Raw genomic sequence first — 26684 nt, 5'->3', positions numbered from 1 at the left:
AACACCAAAGACATTTACCACCACGAGCCCAATTGAGAGTAGGCAGACATGGGTAACTCTATTTGACCAATTACCATCCTTTTGCAGTTGGGAGCTTCCATTTTATTGGACAAGAGCCAATTCTGTAACCAAATTAAACTAGCTTGTCTAGTGATACAAATAGCAGAGGCTACACTATTGTCAGGGGTACTTCATGCTTTCAGCACAGAGGCACTTCTTGATCAAGTGCAATTAATTAAGCCATTAGAAGACCAATTTCTGGCAAAGAGTCCAGAATGGATCATTCACTCAGCAGTGCCGTCTAATCAGGACAGCACATGCTTGAGCCTAGCCTCTACATGTGGCTCGAAATGACAGTGCAGCCTTTTGGTCCGTAAAGGTCTACGATCTTTGTTAGCAAAGCATGACCACAATACAGACCTTTGTATTGATCATTTGCTGTGGGGTTTTTCCATTACCTCAGTTTGACATACACCTCTGGTTCAACCTTTTGATAACTATCTAATCAATACATTTGCAATGGTTAGCAGTATTTCATAAATCCCTTGAACTCTAAACGAGCACAGTGATTCGACTATCTCCAAAATGATTACTCTTTAAAATATAGGCCATAAAATACAATTCTTAAAATCATAAATATGCAAATATCAATTATTAAGACTCCCCAGTAACTAATATATAAAATCTTGCTCAAAAGATATTCGGTAAATTTCAAAGATGTTTTTAATTCAATACTCACCAGGTCCTGCACAACAATTTCAATTTGCTGTTGGACTTGCTGCACCTCCTTGGTTGGACCTTCCAGACAAATCTTATCCTCACCATCAGTGAATTCAATATATACCTGCACCAGGATTGACAATGAAAGCACAGAATAAAATGAATCTTCAGTGAAAACAACCCATTTGAGAAACCTCCTCTGTGTACAAGAGCAAAAGTCACATTCATCTTCCAGTTCAGAGAATGGAAACCACACAATTACTCACTTTGAACATTGGGGTACAGAAGCTGCAATATTCCAAAGTCAATGTAAAAAGTGAAATGAGTTTTATAATATACAAAAGATCGGAACAAAGTACCCATTAAACATATGCAACCAAGTGAATATTGGCAATTATACAAGTTCCTGGCGTAGTCACGCTTTCTGTACCTTTGGCATTTGCTGTGTGATGCGACTCAGGTTCTGACCTTTCTTCCCAATTATGAAGCGATGCAGCCAAGACGGGGCAGAAACACTCGCTACCGTAAAACTATTTGCCTTAAAAAAAAAAGGAAGAGAAAATATCAGCCATCTCATCATACACAGTAGCTTTGTGTCTGAACCCTTTCAGTTTTGTTAAGTACTGAAATAATAATGCACTGTTTTTCATACAGACATCATTGGAACTTGGGACTGATACTTCTACACTATTAAAATTTGTCCAATATCAAAAAAGCAGAAGTCAAAGCACACATTATGGAAAAAAGCTAAGGTGGTCATAAAGAATAGGACTCCTGTGCCTTCACCGTCAGATTACTAGAAAATTGATACCACCATAAACCACTCTGACCGAGAGCATCCCATCTCCAGGCACAGAAATCCAGAGAGGCTTGATGTTTGAACACAGAGTACATCGAGTCTAAGTTGATAAGGTACAGTCGGACAGAGAAGGAACAGCGAGTGAAATAATATGCAAATGGCACAATAGATCTTCAGTACTGCAAGAGGCAGCCATCAAAATCGACAAGGTGAAAGATCAGAGCTAATTGGTGTCGGATGTTGATTATTTTAGAGCTTGTCAGATCGTCTCAAAGAGGGAAATTTTCTGCACTTTCCTCTACTTCCATCAGAAAAACGGAGAGGAGATCATTTCTGGAAATACCTTGTGCAGAAGGAACAAGTTACTCTTACATAGCCCAAAGTATCCAATTCCACCCCCCAAAAGAATTGTGCATCATTCCCCCCCCCCCCACTCCTGCTCTCCCAAGGAAAACCTGCTCAAGAGAGCATCTAGATAACAAGTGTTAGGTTTTGAGAGTTCAGAAAATGGAGGAAAGTGCTGTCTACTTCAAAATTAGTTAAATGGTTTATTATTGTCATATGTACCAAGGTACAGTGAACAATTTTATTTTGTATGCCATCCATTTCATCATAGTACAATGAGATAGAATACAGGAAAACACTAACAGGATGCAGAAAGTGCAGTGCAGACAAACAAGATGCAGAGCTATGACCAGGTAGATTGTGAGGCCAACAGTCCACTTTATAATACAGAGAATGTTCAACAATTTGAAAGCAGCAGGACAGAAGTTGTCAGAGCCTGATGGTATGTGTATCAGGCTTTTGTAAATTCTGTCCAATGGGAGAGGGTAGAAGAGTGAATGAGCTGGGGGGTGGGGGGGAGTGCACGCAGTGTTTATGGAGGGGAGGTGGATTTCTGTGGTGCAGATTGACAGAATAACAGGATGAATGTTGGGTGATGGGCAGTCATTGGCAGAAAACTGCTGCCAACCCTTTACCAAGAAAAGCAAACAAGGACTACAGGTGAGCAGACAGCTTTTAGGGTGGATTTTAGCAATCATTAAAAAAACCAGCCACTCAAGCATTTGTTGACATGGGAAACGATTTGTTTAGATGATTGGAAACATCCATTTTAATCATTAGTCAGAGCCATGGAGCACTATAGAACAAAAGCAGGCATTTCCGCCCATCTAGTCTGTGCCAGAACGTGTATTCTACAAGACCATTTAATGAAATGCCAGCGTTAACTTCTACCTACAAGAGAACATAGAAACGTACTAGTATTCAACCCAAGTTATACTGGATCATATTTAAGAGCTACCAATGAAAGCAAGACGCTCCAGAGTGTTATTTGATTTGAAAAGCTGTTTAAATAAAATGTCAAGATGGACAAATTTCTATCTTTATGAAATGTAGTCTGAAGATCATCTCAACTGTAATTTGCTTACTTTAGCATAGACTTCGGTGAGAGCCTGTCCAAGTTTATCAGGCTCGCCACGAAGGATGACAGTTTCAGAGTTGCTATCAGAGGGTGGGATTTCGACCGATACTCCAGTCCGTTCCAAGATCTCCTGCAATGAGTTGCCTTTAGGTCCAATAACATACTTGTGTTGTGATTTTTTCACCTCCACTGCAATTGTTGTGGTTTTGCTTTTCTGAAAGAAAATAATAGATTTAAGCTTATCCCACCAAGAACCTCTCAGTATATCCTTGTGCAACAAAAACACAACTTAATCTTAGAATGCACAAGTTGCCTGATTTCAGCTGTGATGAACCGAATATCACCTCTTTCTAGTGTTGGTGGGGAAAAAGGATGTGTTTATTGGGGAACCGGAAGTGTAAAAGACAATTAGAGATGAAGTAGCTAAATTAAATCTCATGCCAATTAAATTGTGCTTGGGTAGAGCAGAAAACAAACATCACTGTCCTGGAATCTTTTGGAAGGTCAAGCAACACAAGCTGGAGGGAAGTGACAAAGCACATTAAGTCAGTTAAAAATGGCCAGGCTTGCTCAGCATTTCCAGAAATATGCTTTTATTCCAGTGCTCAACTGGAATAGCCTTCATGATGTGCAACATAGTATTGGTTAACGTCATTGCTATACACACTCGCGTTCCAATCTTCATATGAAAAGAAATATTTCATTGTTTTAAACTTTCCATTTAAATCCCCTCTCACCACATCCATTCTCCATGGAGCATGAGAGAATATGAAGGGCAGTCTCTGTTGCATTACACCAAGTCAGGTCACAACCTTGACCAGCACGTCCCACAGAAGTGCCAAGTCAACTTTGAGCAAGGAAAGCTTTGTCAGGCAGTATGCATCTCATGATAGACCCTTTTTACCTTATCCTCATAGATCCTCTTGATGCGGCTAACAGCTTGTGCAACCTGTTCTTTCTCTCCGGTGATGACAATCTCATTTTTCATAACACTTGGTGGTGGGATATTGATTCGAGTCCCAGTCTCCTGCATCAGCTCCCCAGCAGTCTTATTATAGGGTCCGGCAATAAACGGGTGATATACTTTCTCAATGTTGATCCTTTCGACTGCACGCTTATCCTGTAGGAAACGGAGAGTTCAGCAGCAAAACCAGGGCTAAAAGCAGCAGCTTTTCAGAATTGGACTCTGTTAAAAGGAGTCAGTACTAACACTACTCTGAATCACCTATTTATAGACTCAATGGAATGCAACCTGGCAATGGAAAGACTTCCTCTCCCCCACCCCCCCAATCAAAGAACTTATCTACCCTTTAGTGGTGCTGAGAAGGAGAACAGTATCATATAAAGCTCTTAGCTACAAGTTTCTGAGAAAGTGACAGGCTACTGAGAAAGGAGATGTCTTTAGACAAGCCTCTACAGCAACCTTTCCACACGTCCGTTTCAAATGGACTGCCTTCTTTCTATACAGAAGGACATGGTGCTACCAACTACTACCACCATGAGCAACCACTGCAGGTTTGATAGAAAGAAAATTGAAATAAATTGGGTTTAAAATCTAAAGAGACACAGATGGAATTTGCAAGTGGACAGAATGCCCATAGATGCAATTCAAATCAAAAGAAACAATTCATATAGGAAGGAAAATAGAGAAGAGGTTTCCCCAAGTGCCATTTAATTGCATCAGACACATTGTCAGTGGCAGAGGGCACAGAATATGATTGCCCCATGACCATGGCTGCAGAGGGACTAGTTGGAGAAAGTGATGCCAAAAGATATATAAAGACAGCATCTCAGATTTGCCAAGCAGCCCTATTCCAAGGTATACACTACCCAGCTCCTGGGACAACATCCAAAAATCAGTTACAGAAGGTCTTCTGTGTGTACCTGTTCAGCAGAAATCAGCAAGATTTCATGGCGTGCCTTCTCAATGCCTTCTTTTGTGCCAGTTATTTTAATCTGGTTGCTGGGATCATCAGGACGAGGAATCTGGATCTTAGTTGCTGTTTTTAGTTCCAACTCCTGCAGTTTCTCACCACTTTTTCCAATCACAAAACGATGATGTTCTTTGGGGATGGTGACTGTTGCTGAGGCCTGAAGCAGTGGACAATCAGTCAATCAAATGCTGTTAACCAGCCAAAATACAACAACCTAGCAGTGACACCAAAAATCCAAGCATCAAGTAAAATATCTAAATGAAAAATCATTTTTAAATACCGTAGATTCCGGATTTTAAGCCGCTACTTTTTTCCCACATTTTGAACAGCTTTGAACTCTGCGGCCTTTACTACGGTGCGGCTAATACATGGTTTTTTTTCATGCCGCCTCGTAACATTTTGCCTCGTAACAGTAGACCAATAAAATTGATGAGTAGTTCACAGAGGTCCAATGAAATTGTACGATAAATCAAGCGCACTTTCACAATTAAATTATTGTAAATCAGTCATTTGTACTCACCCTCATCAACATGGAAAACACTCGAAGAAAAGCATTGTGCTGCCTTTATGGCAGTTATTTAGTTTATAATATTTTCGCTTAGTAATTCATTTTCTAGTTAAAGTTAGAAGAGTTTTAACTATATTTGTTTTCTGTACTACATCGCGGGATGCTATGACGTCACACCCGGTTTCGCTGCGTCTTGTGGGATACCGGTTTGCGATAAACGGGAAGGAGGGGGCATTAGACCCGAGCGAAACGCTGCTTTTAAATGCCGTTTGCGATAAACGGGACGGCGGGGGTCGAGCGGCGGAGCGAAAACGCTGCTTTTAAGTTAAAGGCGATCAATAACTTTTCCTGGTAGGCTGCAGTATATATATTTTTTACCAGTCGTTAGGAGATATTGGAATGTTGTTCAGTAAAGAAGTATACGCAACGTATATTTAAAAGTAGCCGCGTTACGGGCACGGTTCGAAAAAAAGCATTTGCAATATGTATTTGTTTTTGTTACCATATGGATTTAATTAAAAGTTAAAAAATCCTCACGTGTAATATCTTTCTGTGTAAATATCTCATATTACAACGTGGGACACCTGCGGCCGAAAATCCGGTGCGGCCTTTACAAGTAAAAAATTGATTTTATTTCTAAAATTAGAAGTCCGGAATCTACGGTAATCAGATTCCATGAACAAAGATTTGGGATAGCAATAAACTAGAAATTGAAAATTGAACAGCCTAGTCCTTTTTACAAGTGTGACAGGAATTCTACATACAAAAAACGAGTTCATTTACAGATCTAGGCTGTCACATTTGATGAACGCATATTAACAGTTATCCACTCTTATTCTACTCAAGGAATGTTTATACTTGTACAGCATACTCAGACCAGATCCCTTAAAAATAACAAAAATGCAACATCTCTCCCCTTCCATCTGTACCAGGCCAAGTTTTGTTTCTCTCTAAGAGCTTGGAAATTCCCTCTTGGCCCTCTCCAGTCCACAAACTGCCTACCTGAGTCTGCAGCTTAGCAACAATCTCCTTCCTTGCTTTCATGACAGCTTCAAGCTTTCCAGAAACCATGATGGAAAGACCTTGGTCCTTGGCCAATGAGAGTTCGATGTGCGCACCCGTCTTCTGCATGATATCCAGACAGATCTTAGCCTGGTCTCCTTCTCCAAATTGGTTCATTTCTTTGTACTTGCGTTCTTCCAATGGCACATGAAAAACCTGGTACAAAACAAAAACTTAAAAATGTTAAAACAAAAAAAAGTCAAAACATCAACTGTCATTTCTCTCTGCAGATGCTGCCTGATCGACTGAGTTTATTTTCACCCTATTGCGCGAGCACCAGATAAACAGCACCTGCAGTCGCGTGTCTACAAAAAGCTAATCCCCTTGTTACTTTTTTAAAAATATATACGCTCACAATTCTCTTGGATTTCTGACTACTATTCAAACAAATTTAGTCATTTAATTACCAACATTCTCTTGCAACAAGTTATTGAACCAATGTTTTCTTCCAATGGCATTGCTATTACCATCACTACCCCCCGCCTCTCTGTGTACTTGGTTAAATCATCTGCTGAATGCTTCTAACATTTTTCTTTATTATAGTAACTCTTGAGCAGAGACAGAGACAAAGACAAATGCTGGAAATATTAAGCAAGTCAAGCAGCATCTGTGGAGAGATAACAGGGTTATCATTTCATGCTACCACGATCCTGTATCAAAACAAATGATCCTGCAATGTAGATCTGAATCCAACCTGCGCTATAGGGTGGAGAGAGGATTATGTTTGAGCTAATACCCATTATCAGTTCAGCAAAATATTCACAACTCAAACAAGGTTTTAACACAGGAAGTGTGAATGGAACCATTATTACTCCCATTCAATTTCCAATGCAAAAATCAGTTCTCTACACATTACTACTTGCTACCTCCACTCAGGAAATCTTACACTTCATTCCGTACACAAGTCAAATGCAACCAGCCATACCTGGGTGATAAGAGAAGATTTGAGTGGTCGGATTTTGGTCCATGCTCCAGATGGTTCTGCTGTAGTCTCTACAGAAGTAGCTTTCTCAGGGAGAGGAGGAAATGCTTCCTTGTAAGTTGGTACCAAATCAGTCTCATCCTCAGAGCCAACATTTGCTATAGGCAAAGAAGAATTTTGTTTGGTCAAATTCAGTTAAAAATAACTTTAAAACTGCATGTTCATTTTATACTATTGCAATTTTTTTTTGGAAAAGTAATACCATAATTGACATTTTAATCCAAAAATACATATACAATGGACTCTTGCTCATTGGTTCAGGCAATAGATGGGTTGAGGAACAGTAACATTAAAAAGGCAGAAATAAAAGTGAAAAATATAGCAGCAGAACCAATAGCAGCTTGATGTCAAAACAGGCCTGAAAATACTTGTTTCATTTATTAGCTACTCAGAGTCTAGTGGAAGTCTGTCAGCTTATTTACAACATACCACAACAAGACAATGCAAACACAAACACAATTACTGTTCATGCTTTAGACAAGGTTTCTTGCCAGCTCTAGTTTATGTATCAGCTGAAGCCATGAAGCAAGCTCCTGGCCCGCTATTAATTTCACCCAAAAGGAGTGTAGCCTGGAGCCAGTGGACTTCATTCTTCCTAGGTACACTCAGGAGCCAAGTAACACGAGTGCAAACAAGAACCATTCTCTCCTTCCAGAGGCGGGAGAAAAACATCAATGTTTATTTGGAAACTGAACTAGACAATGGCTCAAGTCCAGAAGTATGTTACAACCCAAATGCTCAATTGTTCTTGTATTAAAATATTGCAAGTGGCAGTAGCTTCATTTACTAGACAAGAGATCTCCCATTCCTCTCTTAAGTACCAAGAAATATGGACACCCACCATGTATTCATTACAGCTAAGAGGATAATGTTTGAATAATTGAAACTATTCGGTTATCCTGATTCCAAACTAATACATATCAAGAGGGCCAGCAGGTTCCAAAGGCATCGTCTTATGGCTTGTAAAGAAAAAAATTGGAAAAGTTGAATAAAAGATGGCCAACAGGCAATCGTCCCTACTTGTAAGAAGTAAACCAGGTTGAAACAACTTCCCTCCCTCAAGATCAAAAAGTCTCAGTACAGATGAAAAACAAGGAAATTGGCAACCCAGACCAACCATTCATACTAAAAAATAAACACAGCTGTTCACTGACCTTGAACCTGTTGTTCATCAAGGCCACTTCTGTGCTCAGCAAAGCTTTCAGGTGTCAATACAGCCACAGAGCTCATTGTCGAAATCCCACGTACACGAGGTCCGGGTATGCCACTGCAAAGGATGGGAGTATTAGCACAGTCTTGGCCAAACCAAGAAATAGGAGTAAGTGAGGGTAGTTTACCAACCCCCCCCCCCCACCTCTGCCATTTAATTAGGTCATAGCTGACCCATCCTTCGTCTCAACACCACTCCCCACTTTCAGCAATCCCAAACTCCTTCCAGTTTAGGAAAGATCCATCAATATCCACCTGGAGATATAGGCAACCCCAAGTTTAAGTAATGAAACTCACTCTCAGGCAAACTACGAAAAAAAACAATGAGGCCGAGACCCTTCATCAGGACTGGTTAAAAATAAATGAGAAGTCAGAGTAGGAAGATTGGGGGGGGGGGGGGGAGAGAAAAAGAGGAAGAAGTACAAAGTCCTAGATGATAAATGAAACTGGGAGGGTGGGGCAGTGAAGTAAGAGCTGGGAAGTTTATTGGTGAAAGAGATAAGGACTGGGGGAGGGGGGGGGTGAAGAACCATATTGGAGAGGGTAGAAGACCATGGAAGAAAGGGAAGGAGGAGCAGCACCAGAGGGAGGTGATGGGCAGGTAAGAAAAGGAGAGAGAGAGAAACAGGAATGGGGAATGATGAAGGAGAGGGGGGTACAGTTACCAGAAGTTCAAAAAATTGATGCTCATGCCATCAGGTTGGAGGCTGCCCAGACAGAATACTCCTCCAACCCATATATGGCCTCATTGCTGCAGTAGAGGCAGCCATGGACTGACCTGACAGAACAGGAAGTGGAATTAAAGTGTGGGCTTGCCAGTATTCAACAACTCCACAGTTCCAAGGAGGAGATTTGCAAATATCTGGGACTTTGAGAGGCATTCATCATTCTAGTCTTAAATAGGTGATACCTTATTCTGAAACGCAATTCCTAAAAGTCACAGTATGGGAAACATCCTCCCAGTACCCAACTCAGAAATCATTTCAAAATGGTTGCCTCTTATTCCTCTTTAGGAATGAATACATGATCCACACCCACCCAGATCCTGTGCTCCCTTATTGCTTATTTATGTGGAAAGAAAAATTCACTCATCTACCCGGTTCCCCTTTAAACTCGGGCAAAACGTGAAACTGTCCTACTAGGGTCAACATCTAGAAAATCCGGGCATTACACCAGTATTGGATTCCAGCACACCCAATCCATGAAATAATATGTTAAGTAGCTTGTTGAAACACCCCAAAATCTAAGTAGCAGTGCTAATTAAAATTATTAAAATAAGACCAGTTAACAATAATGGCAAAAAAATTAACATGGAATCTTTGTTATACCACAGTAATGCAGATAGCTCAAAACCTGTTGCAAAAGAGGATTTAGAGACATTACAAAAGAAAAAGCCCTATACTAGGGTGGGAGAATCAACTCATTAGTTTTTCCTAATGAAGAGGCCAACAGATGACCTAAGAGGTACCTTCAAACTGCAGAGTAAATGTAGAGAAGACACTTCCTCCAAAGGTAGGAATCGTTAGTGAGAAACTCAAATTCCAAATTGGAATTTGGTGGCAACAACTTTAACTAAATCTGAGCTCACTAGAAGGTAGTGAAGAAAATAGTAGAGAATAGTGCAAGAACAATTCGAAGCCAGACAAGAAGGGCAAAAGCTGATGGAATGTAAAACACAGGAAAAGTAGTGTTCCTGTGCTGTAAATGTTTATATAAGGCTTCCCTTATCCTTGTCTAGCCTCAATCTCCAGCAGGCTTTGATAGTACTGTACCTTGCTCCAGCACAAAACTTAAGACAAGATGATTTTCAGCATGTATTGGATTGCTTAGAGATCACACACCAAGTAGGGTCTACTGTGATAATTTGAAGGAACCCAAGCTCTAGGCACCGAAGCTGATGCGCCTAAAACTACTAATTTAACACACTAGTGACGGCTGCTACTCTTTTCCCTCCCACTACGATGTAGCAGTCCCTTTGGCTAACTGAGGGAGCGCTCATTCAAGAGTTTACAGTTGTGTGGCACAAGTGAGCCGGGGTGGGGGGGGTGGGCTGTAAGATGGGACAGCAGGGCACTGTATCTCAATAAATAGATAAAATCATTGCAGACAATACTCACCAGCTAAATGGTCAGTTGCCAGAAAGTCCGTCCTGTAGGTGGAAGCCTGCCCACGTCAGCCTGCCAGCTTTTTAATCTGCAGAAGTGATGGAAATAGTCAACTAAGAGCATGTTGGTTAACAAACAACTTGAACTGTTACATCCAGGAGCATATCGTGTAAAGGATCAAGCTACCTTCCCCTCATCTCAGATGGCCCACACCAGCTAACCTATCTATATTTACACACTAAACATTGAAGCAGTTATAGCCTAGTTACCAAAATGTGGTTCACAGTTCACTGCAGAGAATTGTCCCTCAGCAGTTTTCTATGCTTTATATGGAGTAGGCACCAGAACCACAGTTAACATCGAGGCTAGTGAGAGCACTTGCCATTTGAGAGTTAACAGAAAATGCAAGTAGGGATATGTTAGCATCTAGAGACAGAGGGGTACTTAAGGAATATAGGTCGAATACCCTTTATCCAAAATCTGAAAACATTCGAAATCTGGATTTCTTTTTTTTAAAGCACTGACAAATACAAAATTCCACAAGGTGCTGGGAAAGTTCCCAGACGATGCACAGGTCTCTCTGCACCACACACAGTTCTGAGGAGTGACCTCACACATGTAATGAAAAATAGAAAAAACACTGCATAAAGCAATAAAAATGAAGTTCCTGATCGTCTATCATCAGCTGAGTGAACATATGCTGCTACATGGTACGCTGATCATGAAACAAGCTAAGATCTATCACGATAGACTGAAAATTAAGGTAACTGAATATTCAGCAGGCTGCTTGCCTCTGCTGATTATGAAGTAGGAGAGAAATTCATGAGTTTGCGAAGATCATCGCTGATGAAAATCTAACACCAGAACAAACCTACAATGCTGATTGTTCTTATACCTTACGTAAAACCCAAAGTAAAATACAACTACTGTAACCTTTTAATCAAAACACGGCATTGCAGGTATTCTGCCAGTGCTGTTTTTTGTTACCCTGTATCCAGTTTCATTACATGGTGTGCAATTTAAAAAAAAAAGCTGTTCCAAGTACATGTGTGATGAATAACTGTACGACAAAGACTGATTACTGGTATCACACAAATTCAGAGTTGAAAATGTGATCCAAAACTATCTCATTATATATTCCCAAATACTTCCGGTCTTGAGCATTTCAGATAAGGGGTTCTTAACCTGTATTTGTAAAACTCAATTATATAACACAATTTCACTCACAATGAAACAAAATTTCTAGTTTAACAGGTCACAGCAATAGTACTAAAATAAAAATGGTACTTTTAGGAATTAGTGCACCACACGCAAAATGCTGGAACTCAGATCAGGCAGCACCTATTGAAATGAATAAACAGTCGATGTTTCAGACCTAGGAAGGAAGGGAGAAGACACTAAAGCGGTGGTGGGGAGGGGAAGAAGGATTAGCTAGGAAATGATAGGTGACACCAGGTGGGGTAGGATAGGTAAAGGGCTGGAGAAGCAAGGATGTAGAGAGGCCCAGGTTTAGGAGCTTGTTGATTAGTACTGAGTATAATGTTGAACGCTGAGCTGTAATCAATAAACAGCAGCCTGACGTAGATACTGCTATTGTCCAGATGATCCAAGGCAGAGTCAAGAGCCAGTGAGATTGCATCAGCTGTAGACGTACTTATCGTGGCAAAAGGCAAACTGCAGAAGGTCCAGGAGAGTGTGGGGAGACGCGAGGGGAAATCTTAGAAAACAATACATAACCAATTCTTTTACGAATGCAGGCTACCACCAAACTCACCAGGGTCCCAGTTCCCACACACCCTCCCAGCTCACTGCAACTTTTAATACTGTGCATGACATCTTAGAAACTAAAATGAATGCATATGTAATACTTCAACAAGAGCATAATTAACAGTTACAAATGTGGAAAACATCCGATTAAATGCAAATGTTCACAGAGAGATTTAGAGGGAGGTTAGGAGATAGATGGCAAAATTGGATATGACAATTTTCTGCCTGCACAATTGCCAATTTGCTTCTATAGAAGGGACTGCAAGAATAAAACTGTGTTAAAGATTTTGTTTTGAAACACACATGCCTAGTTTAAACAGAAGCATTTAGCTCACATGTATTGAATCAGAGAGCCAATGCTCTGCACTATGGGATGTACTGTTCAAATATCTAGGTTAAGTTGCAAGATTGTATAATGAAACCAATTTACAACACTGGCCAGGTTTGTATTTTTGTAATACTTTATCATACAAGTCAGGAACAGCAGATCAGACAGCTCAGTAGAAGGGCAGAGATGCAAGAGTGAGCAAGGACCACGGAATACAGCATCTGCCAAAAGTAAAGTCTGTTGCTTTGCCAAGAAGTAGTTTTTGGGACTAACCCCTCCATGCCCAGACATCCACACCCATGGTGCGAAACATGGGATCCCAGATTCTCGCAGGCAAAACAAAGTGCGGATAAACAAGCCGAAAATCAGGTGAGGGGGTCGAAACAGAATGGATTTGAAACCTGCTTCAATTGAGGGAATGCAAATCAAGTCAATTTTAAGCCAATCTTCAGAAAAAAAATGAAACATGAAGAAGGAATTTGCATAACTAAAATAAACATTGAAACTACAGCAAGCAGCAGCTGGTAAAGTCACAAGTAGTGACACATATACATCTGTGATAAACTGAGCTACAGGCGAGAAATAAATTGGTACAACACAATATGGCAACAGACAGGAATTCCACAGAAAATTGACATGCACGGACAACAGCTTTTTCTCAAATTTAAAATATTCACACTTGTTTCTTATTAGCATTATGCCAAACTTCTACTGACTAATAAACACTCAGCAGTGTGGCCATTTTACACTGCTGTTAGCGAGAGATCACGTTACTCACAACCCGTGCTGAATAATACTGAACAATTATTTTAAATATACTAAACCTAAAAAGAAACAACATTTATTTTTCATTACTCATGAGATCACCATTACTTACTGGTTGAGATGATATATTCAGGTGGAGAAGCAGCAGTCTATATTAACCCCTGCCTCAGGGATTAAGAGGCAAGCCACCCTCCAACGCAACACCCAAGGAGCAACACCAAAAGAAATCAAGACAAGGTAGCTAGCTGCAAGAAATTGGTAAATAGGTCATGTGGAATGGGAAGCAACAAGTATTCGCAGTCCCTCTGGAAATGAACTAAAACATTAACTTTTTCTCATTCCACAAATACTGGCCCTGAACTGTTGACCATTTTCCTGCTTTTAGATTAGAGTTCCAGCATCTAAATTTGAATTAATAACCAAACCCAGGTGATTGAGGTAGAAAACCAAGTGATATATTCATTTGAACACATTTTAATAAGCAAAAAATGGCAGGTACACTTTTACAACTTATACACCCCCACCCCCACAAACAATAGACCCAATAAAGAAGTCCTGTAGCATTGAATAATTACTGAAGGGTCCTGATTCAAACTGTGACGGAAGAGGCCAGGGCCAGTTAAGGAATAGCAAGACCCTGAGTCATTGCAGGAACAGAAAGATGAGACACCACAATGCTATCAAAGTCTGCAGTTACTCAGTAAGAATAAAACAGCCACTTTCAGTGTTTCTTAACAGCTGTTCTAATGTTAAATGTCAACGTGGCAGCCACCTACTATTTCAATAAACCACTGATACCACCCCACCAGAGCTACAAAACTCACCCATAAACAGTACAAGGATTAAGGGAAGATTTAAAATGTATGACAAAATAAGTTGGATCTTAAATACAGTTGAAAATCAAAAGTAGAGCTTGCTCAAACATTATTTTATGTTACCTTGTCTGTTAGGTAAAGCACTGCAAGTTCTCAGCTTCTGCCATCTCACCTGAGCAATTCTACCTCCCCCTTCTGTATACAAGCTCTTAAACACCCTCATTTTCCCACATTCTAGTTGGCGTGAATCTTTACTTGCCACAATTTCAGGGATAACAGGGTAGCGCAGTGGTTAGCACAATGCTTTACAGTATCAGCGACTTGGGTTCAATTCCTGCTGCTGCCTGTAATGAGTTTGTACATTCTCCCACTTATAGGTGCTTCGGTCCCCCCCCCCCCCCCCCCCCCACAGTCCAAAGTTGTAACGGTAGGTAAGTTAACTGATCACTGTAAATTGTCCTGTGATCAGGCCAAGTTTAAACTGGGGGACTGCTGTGTTATGCGGCTCGAAAGGGCCAACTGTACTGTATGTCAATAAACATACAAAATGCTGAGCAGAAATTTGAGGCAACACCCGACAGGCCAACTGTAGTACTTCAAGTGTCACAGTGACCAAAGCTATCAACTCAGACTGGACTAAAGCAACTTCCAACATCTACAGTTCAATTTCTCCGAGACTTCAGGAAGTCATTTGAAAAAGGGAGGTTTCAAAGAAGTTCTTAGAACCAATCTGCTAGAAGAGACGACTTTGGGAAAATGGTGCCTGATAATCCACCCTCTTCTCTGGCCATTAATTGAAAGACATTTTGAAGGAGAGCCCTTCCTTCATAGCAAACTGAAGAGATTGTACACCAGCTTCTGTATCATACAGCTTAATATACAGACACAGCAGGATCTCATGTGGTCTGCTTGATCAACTGGTCATAACTTTGCTTGAAAATAACAAGGTTCGTAATACATGGCTGTTCTTCATAGCAAATCAATAAGGTTGTTCAAACATTAAGGGACCAAGCATTTAAAACCAAGATGCATTGAATTTCCCCACTATAGCCCCTTTTGGACGGCAGCAAATCTTTGGGATTCTCTAAGCCACAGAGGGTCTAGGTGAGTACATCATTAAAAGTGGAAGTAGCAATTTTTTGAAGGGGGGAGGATAATTAAGGAAATTAAGAGCAATGGGAAACTGGGAGTGAAGAGGCAAGACATGGGGATAGATAATCCGTAATGATATTGAGTGTGGAGCAGGCTTGAGGAGACCAGTGAAAGTAGTCTACTGTGCTCCTCTACCCCCCCCCCCCCATGTCCTTGCAATGGAAAATAAAATTGCACTTCTACTCCTCAAAAATATCCCTTCTCAGTGGGGTGGATCTGTTCACCCATATTCCTAATCAGCAAATCAAGCAACAGCAGAGGCCTTTGTTGCTTAATATTCAGTTGAAAAATAGATTAAAAAATGGTGTTTTATGTCAAGAATTCACACTACACATTCAAGAAGTGGAAATAAAATACAGTGGATTCCTTTCGATTGGGTCGCATCAGGACCAGTATGTTTTTGCCCAATTAAGTGACTGCACCTATTTTCCAAAGTTTCATAGAAATAGTTAAAAAGGTCTGAAAAACTTTCATTCACTAATACTTTCTGTATTTAAAGGAAATACAGAACTAGAACACTACCAATACCCCAAAAGTACTACAAAACTATATTTGTTCCCAACACATATCGAAGCATCTGGTGTGCACTGCCATGTTCTTTTGATTGATTGTAAATGAACAAAATCAGTCAGACACCTCGTTCAGATAATGGACTGTCGTCATACATTACTTTTGACGATTGCATCATCTGAGTTTTCATTTGCATTCTAACATTCAAGATGATTGTCTATACCTACAAATTCTTTGCCATTCCTAACTTGAAGTACTGAAAATAAGTTCATTTTCACTTCTGGCCGTCTTTAGCATCTCAAAACCCCAATTTTTGAAACCAGAGAGCAGAAGAGCCCTGAATTGTCTTACTACTTGCTTCTTGCCAATCATCACTGACAAAATAAATTGTTGCTTTTTCGAACACAAAACACACAGAACTGACGCCATTTAGAAACTCAAAGAGAAAAAAATCTGCAGATACAGTACTGTAAATCCAAGACACACAGACACAAAATGCTGGAGGAACTCAGCAGGCCAGACAGCATCTATGGAAAAGAGTACAGTCAACAATTCGGGCTGAAACCCTTCGCCAGGACCAGAGGGAAAAAGATGAGGAGTAGATTTAAAATGTGGGGAGGGGAGAGAGAAACACAAGGTGATTGGTGAAACCGGGAAGAGGGGGGGGAGGGGGAAGAGAGATGAAGTAAAAAGCTGGGAAGTTGATCAGTGAAAAGAGTTAAAGGCTGGAGAAGGGGAGCACCAGATGGAGGCGATGGGACAGGCAAGGAAATAAGACGAGAGGGAAATGGGAATGGGGAATGGTGAAGGGGTGGGGATTACCGGAAGTTCAAGAAATCAATGTTCATGCCATCAGGTTGGAGGCTACCCAGATGGAATACAAGGTGTTGTTCCTCCAATCTGAGTGTAGCCTCATTGTGACAGTAGAGGCCAAGGACAGACATATCAGAATGGGACTGGGAAGTGGAATTAAAATGGGTGCCCACTGAGAGATCCCGTTTCTTCTGGCAGACAGAGTGTAGATACTCGACGTATCGGTCTCCCAATCTACTCCGGGTCTCACCAATATACAGAAAGCCACACCAGGAGCACCAGACACAGTATATGACCCCAACAGACTCACAGGTGAAATGTCACCTCCCCTGGAAGCACTGTTTGGGGCCCTGAATGGTAGTGAGGGAGGAGGTGTAGGGACACTTGTTCTACTTGCAAAGCTAAGTGCCAGGAGTGAGAACGGTGGAGAGAGATGAATGGACAAGGGATTTGCATTGAGAGAGATCCCTGCAGAAATCAGAAGGGAAAGATGTGCTTGGTGGTGGGACCTCGTTGGAGACACCAGAGGTCATGTGCTGGACACAGAGGCTGGGGGGGGGGGGTGGGGGGAAGAGTGGTAGGTGAGGTGAGAAACATCTGTCCTGATGAAGGGTCTCACTTTGTAACGTCGACTATTTACTCTTTTCCACAGATGCTGGTTGTTCTGCTGAATTTCTCCAGCATTTTGCCTGTTACTTGGATTTTCCACATTGGCAGATTTTCTCATTTTTGTATTTTCACGGTTAGCCTCATTCTTTAAAAGTTGCCCTAAATAAGTGGCTGTCCCGATTAACCAGAATCAACTGTATTTCAAGCATCTTTCCATGAATTATACCCATTCTCCCAAGACGGTGAATGAAGTAATTGCAGTTCTAATGCATCAAGCCTACTGCTCCACGAGGAGTAACTGCTATTTAAGGAGGCAGGTTTGAAATGAATTTCAATTGATTGAGGAAAAACTGTATTTGGAAAGAGAAACCCTTCAATTTGAATTGCAGGATTTTAAACTAGTAGGAATAATTTCCCATTCAGTACTTAAAACAATGAAAGATTCCATTCTAAAGGAATATTCAAGTAGCAACTTGAATCTTCAATCCATCAAACAAAGTATTAAAGGAAATAGCTTACCCAACACCAGAGGCAATCCCATGATTAATTTTAAAAAGGAAAAAAAAACGTAAAATAAAAATTTAAGTATCAGCTGAGCTCAAAAAGATTGTATGTGCAAGTCCTACGTCAGAGATCATGCACTAAACCCACCTTGACATGCAATGCCCCATTCAGAAGATATTTTCTCCCCCCCAGGATAAAGGAAAAGAAACCATCAAATAGAGACAAACCTCCCATGGGACCATTTGAAATAAAACATTTTCTACCCTCAAATAACATCTGGCTGTTATCACATTTAACTAATTTAATTGATATTATTTCAAAACACAAAGAGATACTGTTAGATGTTCCTGAAGTCACACAGCTCAGAACCAGACCCTTCAATCCTACCTCTGCCCCCCCCCCCCCCCACATCCACCCCAAACACCATGTGTATTCATGCAGTCATGAGATCTACAGGGACTTCCAGAAACCTGTAGGCAAGGTGCCACATACAGGCTCAATTAAATTGAAACAGATGAGGTAAAGGGTGATATTGATAGCATGGACAAAGATGACCAAGTTTAAATAAAACAGGGTAACACTTAATGGCAAACACGAGGAAATCTGCAGATGCTGGAAATTAAAGCAACACACACAAAATGCTGGTGGAACACAGCAGGCCAGGCAGCATCTATAGGGAGAAGTGCTGTCAGGATGAAGGGTCTGGCCCGAAATGTCGACAGTGCTTCTCCCTATAGATGCTGCCTGGCCTGCTGTGTTCCACCAGCATTTTGTGTAACACTGAATGGTCGTTTTGATTAGCACTAGCAAAACAAATATTTGAACACTCGAGATTGGTATTGGAGGATAAAAATCTATATTCATTATTTGGATCCTGGAGTGCAAATCACAATTCCAAAAATCAGCAAAAAACGAACTTGATAGCACAGGTTGAGTACCCCTCCAAAATCCATCCAAACCCTTGTGACATGATGGGAAAACCCACAAGGTGTTGGAAAGGTTCCCAGGCGATGCGCAGATCTCTGCACATCATAGACAGTTCTGAAAAGTGACCTCACATATGTAATGAACAGAAGTAATTGAAACATAGAACAAAAATGCACAAAAAAATGTTTGCAAAGATCATTGCTGGCGAAAAGTCTAACCACAACAAGTCTACAATGCTGTTTGTTTTTACACCTTACATGAAATCTAAAACAGAAGTAAAATACAAATTCCGTAAGACATAGGAACAGAATTAGGTTATTTGGCCCATCGAGTCTGCTCTAGTATTCCATCATGGCTCATCCATTCCCCTCTGAACCCCATTGTCGTGCTGTCTCCCCATAACTTTTCACATCCTGCCTTAATCAACCTTCGCCTTAAATACAGACAATGACTTGGCCTCCAATACCAAAGTGGTAACGAATCCCAGATTCACCATTTTCTGGCTAAGGGAATTCCTCTTCATCTACACTCAAAATGAATGTCCCTCTATTCTGAGGCCCGTGCCCTCTTGGTCCTAGACTCACCCACCATAGGTTTTAACAAGATACACCCCTCATTTTTCCAAATCCCAGAGCCATCAATTGCTCCTCATATGATAACCCTTTCATTCCTGTAATCATTCTTCTGAACCTCCTGAGACCTTCTCCAATGAACCCTGAACTGTTTTATAAATAACGGCCCAAATATGCTCACAATACTCCAAGTGAAGCCTCATTAGTGCCAAAAAACAGATTAGGCATTGCATTCAAGTTCTCTCAAAATGAATGCCAGCATTGCATTTGCCTTCCTTACCACTGATTCAACCTACAAATTAACTACTAGGGAATACTGCATGAGCACACCCAATTGCACCTCAGATTTTTGAATGATCACCTCATTTAGAAAATAGTATACACTTTTATTCCTTCTACTAAAGTGGATAACCGTACACTTCTCAACACTGTATTCCATCTGCCAATACATTGCCCATTATCAAAAATCTGTCAACACTACCTGCCTCTCCACCCATCTTCATATCGTCCACAAACTTGGTTATCATCAAAATCATTGACATACAAAGTAAAAATGAAGAGGTCCCAACACAGACCCAGGCACAGCACAATTACTTACTGACAGCCAATCAGAAAAATCTCCCTTTATTCCCACTCCTTGCCTCCTGCCAATCAGCTAATGCTCTATCCATGCTACTGTCTCTCCTGTAATACCATGGGTTCATAGCTTGTTAAGCACCCGCATGCGTGACATCATGTCAAAGGCCTTCTGAAAATCCAAGTCCACAACATCCACCAATTCTCCTTTGTCTATCCTGTTTATTATCTCCTCAAAGAATTCCAACAGATTTGTCAGACAAGATTTTCTATTAAGGAAACCATGCTAACTTCGGCCTTTTTACTGTGCCTCCAAATATTCTGAAACCACAGCTTCTCTCCTGTTGCAATTTGTATTCCACATTCTGGCTACTATTTGGAGGCCTGTATGCAACTCCCATCAGGGAACTTTTACCCTTAGTTTCTTAACTCTACCCACAAGGATTCTACATCTTCCAAACCTCTGTCAGCTTTAAGAATTTGATTTCATGTTTTAACCAGAGCCATGCCGCCCCCTCTGCCTACCTGCCTGTTCTTTTGCTACAATGTGCATCCTTAGATGTTCAGCTCCCAATTATAATCTTCTTTCAGCCATGACTCAGTGATGCCCACGATATCATACCTGCTAATCTGTAACTGCACAAGCTCACCTACCTTATTCCATATACTGCGTATTCAAACATAACACCTTCAGTCCTGTATCCAATCACCCTTTTCAATTTCACACCCTTTTCAACACCGCAACTCATCCCATGACTGCCATTTTGCCCTATTATCTGCCTACCCTTCCCGGCAGTCTTGCTACACACTGCCTCTGCTTGTAACCCAACAGCCCTATCACTCTGGTTCCCATCCCTGACAAATTAGCTGAAACCACCCCAACACCTCGAACAGAACCCGCCTGCAAGGATATCAATCCCCCTCAAGTTCAGGTGTAACCTGTCACTTTCGTACAGGTCATAGCTTCCCCAGAAGAGATCCCAATCATCCAGAACTATGAAGCCCTGGCCATCCACACCAGTTTCTCAGCCACCTGGCAGGCAACATACCATCCAGGTGTCTCCACAGCATCTCATTTCTTCTCTAAATATGGAATCCCTTATCACTATTGCATTCCTCTTCTTCCCCCCTAGCTTTCTGGGCCAAAGTACCATAGACCCGGTCACTGCAGCTGCCCTCTCCCCAACCCCCTAGTAAGTCATCCCCCTCAACAGCACCCAAACGGTACACTTATTATTGACGGGCAAAGCCACAGGGGTAGTCTGCACTGGCCGTCCGTTTCCCTTCCCTCTCCTGACAGTCACCCTGTTACCTGCTCCAGCAACTCAGGGAGGAAAAACTACCTCCCTGTAGCTCCTACCTGTCATCTCCTCGGTTTCCCATATGAGCTGCAGGTCATCGAGCTGAAGCTCCAGTTCCTTAACATGTTCTCTAAGGAGCTGCAGCTCGATGCACCTGGTGCAGATGTGGTTATCCGGGAGGCTGGAGGTCTCCCAGAATTCCAACATTTCACAACAGAGTCCTCACTGTTAGGCACCAACAGACAAGAAAATGAGAAACTAAGTAGGCACTCACCTTGCCCAAGCCTCCCCACTAACCTGGAATCACTCCAAAAAAAAAAGGCCACTCTGCTTGTCACCATCTTATTTTTATTTGTTCTTGCTAATGAATCATTACTGCGCCACTGTAAAATTCCTGCAAAAACTTCTTTAAAAAATGTGAGGCTTCTTCCACCAATTCGATAGTGAAGCTTAAAAAAGGTGTACTGTAACGTTTTAATCAAAACTGGGCATTCTAGGGGAGATGGAACGCCTGCCATTGTTTGTTAATGTTCAACAGCTGATTCAGTTATTTGGCTGAAACTGTATTTGTTACCCTACACACACTGTATTTTCATGGTGTGCAATAAGTTTTCACTGTTAAGTACATAACTGTGATGAACAAGGGTATATCAAAGACTGCTTACGGTAGCACAAATTCAGAGTTGGGAATGATGGCGACCACAAGCTATCTCATTATACATCCCAAAACCTGAAACACTTCCGGCCCCAAGCATTTTGAATAAGGGATAGTCAACCTATACTATGAGCTGTAAAGGGTTAAAGCTGTTAAGGGTAAGGGTAAAGGGTAGGAGGATACAAGCTGGTAGAATGGCTAGCTGTATGCCAAGAACTACAAAGCCAGGTGTTGCAGGAAGAGGTACAGGGAACTCTGCAGGTACGGATACACAACCTACTGCAAATGGCAGGGCACGTTAAGCAAGCAATTCACAAGTCATACAAATCTGAGCTCATCAAGTATCACAGCATAAAGTAGAGAATGCATACTGAACTTCCACAAGCTGGTTAATATCAAATGTTAAGCTTCACATGTAGGAAGAAAGTAAAGGAATTAGAAGGTTCCAGAAAAGATTCATGGGGAAAAAAAAATGCTAAGTTGAGGCTGTTCTCCTCGGAGTAGGGAATACAAAGTGAGGGCAGGCTGTTCTCTTCATGTAGTTTGAAAATGTTACAGCAGGTTCCACTGGTGCAGAAGCTCAAATGCATAAGATTACAAAAGAATTGGAGACTCAGCCAGTTCCATCATGGACACAACACAACCCTCCCCACCACTGACAGCATCGCGAGGCAGTGTCGCAGGAAGACTACATCCATCATCCAGGACGTGGCCTCTTCCTGTTACTAACATCAAGTGGTACCCACTCTCAACATGTCTGCTCCCCTCTGCCATCAGACTTCTGAACAGTCCAAACAATACCCTGTTATTCATATTTGCACTAATTATTTTGCAACTTAAAGCAATTTTTAAATCTTGCACTGTACTGTTGCTGCAAAACAAATTTCACTATACGTCAGTGATAATAAACCTGATTCTGAAACAACCAGTGCCTATTAAAGAAAACAGTAAATAAGGCATTAATTCTTACTGATAAATAAATCACACAAACGGTAGACAAGAGCAGACTGGCAGATTACTCAAGCACCATTTTGAAATACCAAAGAAAAGCTGCAATTTGACAATAGGTAAAATCATCGAGCAACTACAATTACTCATTTTTTAAAAACCAGTTAAGTAAATCAAAAATGCTCTCCCACCATTTCAAGTTTATTTTATTGTGATACAACGTGCAATAGGCTCTTCAAGCCACACTCCCCAGTGATCCCGATTTAATCCTAGACTAGTTGCAGAACAAATAACCTACTAACTCGTACGCCTTTGGACTGTGAGAGGAAACACACCCGGTCACAGGAAGAACGTACAAAGTCCTTACAGGCAGTGACAGGAATTGAACCCAGGTCACCGGTACTGTAAAGCTTTGTACTAACCACTATGCTATCATGCCACCTATACAGAAAGGAAAAGAAAAATGTCTGGGAGCAAGTGAATCACAAAAGCTGCAGTTCTTTTAGGTGTAGCTAGTACCATCGTGACCCAGGGTGCTATCTATTCTTTTGGACATAAATTGCCTATAGCATGCAGCTAAGCAGTAGAATCTGGGGAAAAGTTGATGGGAATGTGGAGAGAACAGGTTGCATGGAAAACTAATGGAAGAATGTGATTGCTCTATGAGCAGACGTGAACAGCCCAAGTTGGAAAGAAATGTTAAAAGAACTGTTTACACTGAGCACAACTGCCAGCTTTAAAATTCTGATCAAAGTGAAATGTTTGTATGCACAAAAATAAATTCAAGAACTGAGGTGCTTTTTTCTCCAGGGGAAAAAAACATTTTAACCTCCTTTTACATTCCTTACTTGTTTGCCCCACTACTAGGGGTCATACCTTTGCCGAAAATTAATTCCAAATTCGTTCCCCTGACTATGGTAACTTACGCCCAATCACTACTCAAGACGTTGGCGCATTTCATGCGTTAAGGAAAGCTAGTGAGAGAAATATTATATGGAAGTAGATAAAGCAGATGGCAAAATGCATTGTGGGTATGTACACAAGAGCTTTAATCTGAAAATATCCTAGCCTGCCAGAGGAACGTTTCGTTGTACAGCTCAAAAAGAAAAACAGCTAGATTTTTCTGAGTATAAGGGGATTATGGGAACAGGCAAGTTGAGCCTAGACCAAGAACGGATTAGCTATGATCTATGGAACGACACAGCTGACTCAAGAGTGAATGGCCTTCTCACATTCACACAACGTGGAACTTGGTACCACACAATTAAGGCAAACAGCAGGCGGGGGGGGGGGATGGGGAAAATATGAAAGCACTTAGAAATAAATTGGAAGACATTTATTCGCAACACAAATAGTGACAGACTGGAGAATAGGCTGCTTCTGCACTACAAGTACAAAGTTCAAACTATTTCTTATTACAAAACAATGGAAAAATGCAAAACAGTTCAATAAATTTCAGTTCTGTAATCTTACAGTTCGGATACTACTTCATTAAGAATGAATTCCTTTCACAATGAAAATTGGCCAAATTAATAAGACTCATGTCAAAAGAAATTGTGTGAAATTGTAAAATGTTATTTCAGAGAATTCCAGCCGTTTTACATTGATCAGGGGTTTACTTTTATTCAGATACAGGGGGAACAGGTCCTGCTGGCCCAGTGAGCTGCACTACCCAGATGTCTAACACTAGCCTAAATCAGAGGAAAATTGACATTGTTAGACTCGTGAGGAAACCCTCATAGTTCACGGAGTGAACGTACGAACTCCTTACAGATGGCACCGGAACTGAACTCCGAAGCTCAAGCTGTAATAAAATCACACTAACCTCAATGCTACCGTGGCACTCTGCAACAAAATGGAATCTAGGTACGTTAGCAGATAAAGAAATGGGTGAGTAAAAAACATGTTAAAGAGTGTGTGTAACCAGAATGACTGATTTAGCAATGCAGTTAATGTATATAAAAACAAACAAGCTCACAGAAATCGATCAATTTAAGTTTCATGGCACACAGCACCAACACAAATTAAAATGATTAAATATACCATCTCAGAACAAATACTTCAAAAAGGTACAAGTGGGGGTGAATTTTACTCTTAAAAATCATTCCTTTATTTTCATACTGGCTGGAAAGGTACATCAGCTGATCCACATGTATATATCATAAAAGATTAATTCTTGCGTGATGTATACATGTGGCAGATCATGGTGCCACACATACAATCTTTTGGCGACGAACTGAATTCAGATCATAAAAATGCTAGGTACAGACAACTGAGGGAAAAGCGAAAAAAAAATTGACATGAAAGTTAATGAACATTTACTGTACGATAATGATATATTGTAAAAACAAATCAGTAAACTGGTCTGTACTCCAATTCCGCAATCCTGGCACTTTGAATTAACATCTTCACATAATCATATAACACACAAGAAAAAAAAATCAGCACCTAATGCCAGACAAACGTATGGGAAAACTTGCAAGCCAAAAACAGATTGCCCTTTCAGAGCCCATCCCATAAACTGCTTCAGAAAGTGACAACGTCACCAGACAAGCCGATGAACGGCAGAAACAACCAAAAAAGAATAATATGGGAAAAATCTGGGAAAAAAAAATTGGAGAAGACAATTGTAAAACTGTAAAACCGGGCAAGGGCTTTAAATGCAGATTGCAGAAATCTCAGGCATATTCACCCCAGACCTGTTCTGAATTATTCCACGTAGCAAAATTCATTGCATAATCACTTTTGTTTCAGTAGAAAAAACAAACACCAGCACTTCTAAATATTTCAATTACTGAAGATCTCAATGATCAGAAGTCAGGCAAAAAGGGGGGGGCTTCAAATCAGGTCATTCTGTCACTAGGATTTTTTGGGGGGATGGGGAACAGAAAAAGAGAAAAGAAAACTTTAAGGCGAAAAAAACTTTGGAAAAACTTCGCAGAGTTTGTGCGCCTGCGCAGTGCTGACACGTAGCTCTTATCCCAGCGGCTCTCGCGCAGCGGAAAAAAAATGAGTAGCGGCACGGGCTGGCGGGGAGCGCGGCTGCTGGCCGCCGACCGCCTCACACCGGGTCCCTGCACCACACAACCCGCCACACTCCGGCCCCGCTCCCAAGCCGTCCCCAGGCCCGGCCAGCCTGCAGCCGGCGCTGCCGCAAGCCAAGAATAGGCAGGCGCTCAATGGCAGGCCCCGGGACCCAGCTGCTCACCGACAGCCGGCTGGCTCAGGCGGGACTGCGGGGCGGTGACACCCGGTCACCGTGGCCGAGTCCGAGAGCCAGGCCGGCCTCCGCCGGTACTCACCAGGTCGTGATGTCCTCACAGCCCTCTCGGATAGAGAAGCTCCTGAACTCCAGAGTGAGGGGAACCGCAGGGCGGCCGCTTATAGCCGGGCCTGTGTCCCAATCACAGGGCGAGACGTCAGAGTGGGGGCGTGAGGGTGGGAAGAGGCAGAGAGAGGGAAGAGGAGATGGATGAGGGGTGTGAAAAGGAGTGGGGTAGGAGGGTTATGGAGAATAAAGAGGAGGGAAAGAAATCAGGGAAGAAAGAAGAGGAATGAACTCCCGTTCAGAAAGTGGGGAGGGAGGAAGAAAGGGGGAAGGGGAATGAGTGAGGGAGAGACCGTGGGGAAGGGGGATTGTGGAATGAGAGGTTGGAATCAGTGCAAGGAAGAGACGGGAATGAGCCACCAAGATGATCGA

At 41.6% G+C, this 26684-nt stretch overlaps 1 protein-coding gene across 2 annotated transcripts in view; it reads right to left on the bottom strand.

The window, feature by feature from the left end:
- The window catches only part of hdlbpa (high density lipoprotein binding protein a), a 52196-nt gene extending 25799 nt beyond the window's left edge, over positions 1–26397 (bottom strand). For both annotated transcript variants that reach the window (XM_073040588.1, XM_073040589.1), the window contains exons 1-10: positions 26287–26397; positions 10755–10830; positions 8583–8695; positions 7372–7526; positions 6387–6602; positions 4827–5033; positions 3847–4062; positions 2950–3156; positions 1151–1258; positions 740–844 (exon numbers count right to left, since the gene is read on the bottom strand). In XM_073040588.1, the coding sequence (XP_072896689.1) occupies positions 740–844; positions 1151–1258; positions 2950–3156; positions 3847–4062; positions 4827–5033; positions 6387–6602; positions 7372–7526; positions 8583–8658 (1290 nt within the window). In that variant the 5' untranslated portion in view covers positions 8659–8695; positions 10755–10830; positions 26287–26397. The remainder of the gene's footprint in view (positions 1–739; positions 845–1150; positions 1259–2949; positions 3157–3846; positions 4063–4826; positions 5034–6386; positions 6603–7371; positions 7527–8582; positions 8696–10754; positions 10831–26286) is intronic.
- Positions 26398–26684: the final 287 nt, after the last annotated feature.

Source organism: Hemitrygon akajei, chromosome 3 (assembly GCF_048418815.1).
Source record: "Hemitrygon akajei chromosome 3, sHemAka1.3, whole genome shotgun sequence".
NCBI classification, from domain to species: domain Eukaryota; kingdom Metazoa; phylum Chordata; class Chondrichthyes; order Myliobatiformes; family Dasyatidae; genus Hemitrygon; species Hemitrygon akajei.
The sequence above is the reverse complement of the archived record's forward strand: the minus strand, read 5'-3'. Positions and strand labels throughout refer to the sequence as shown.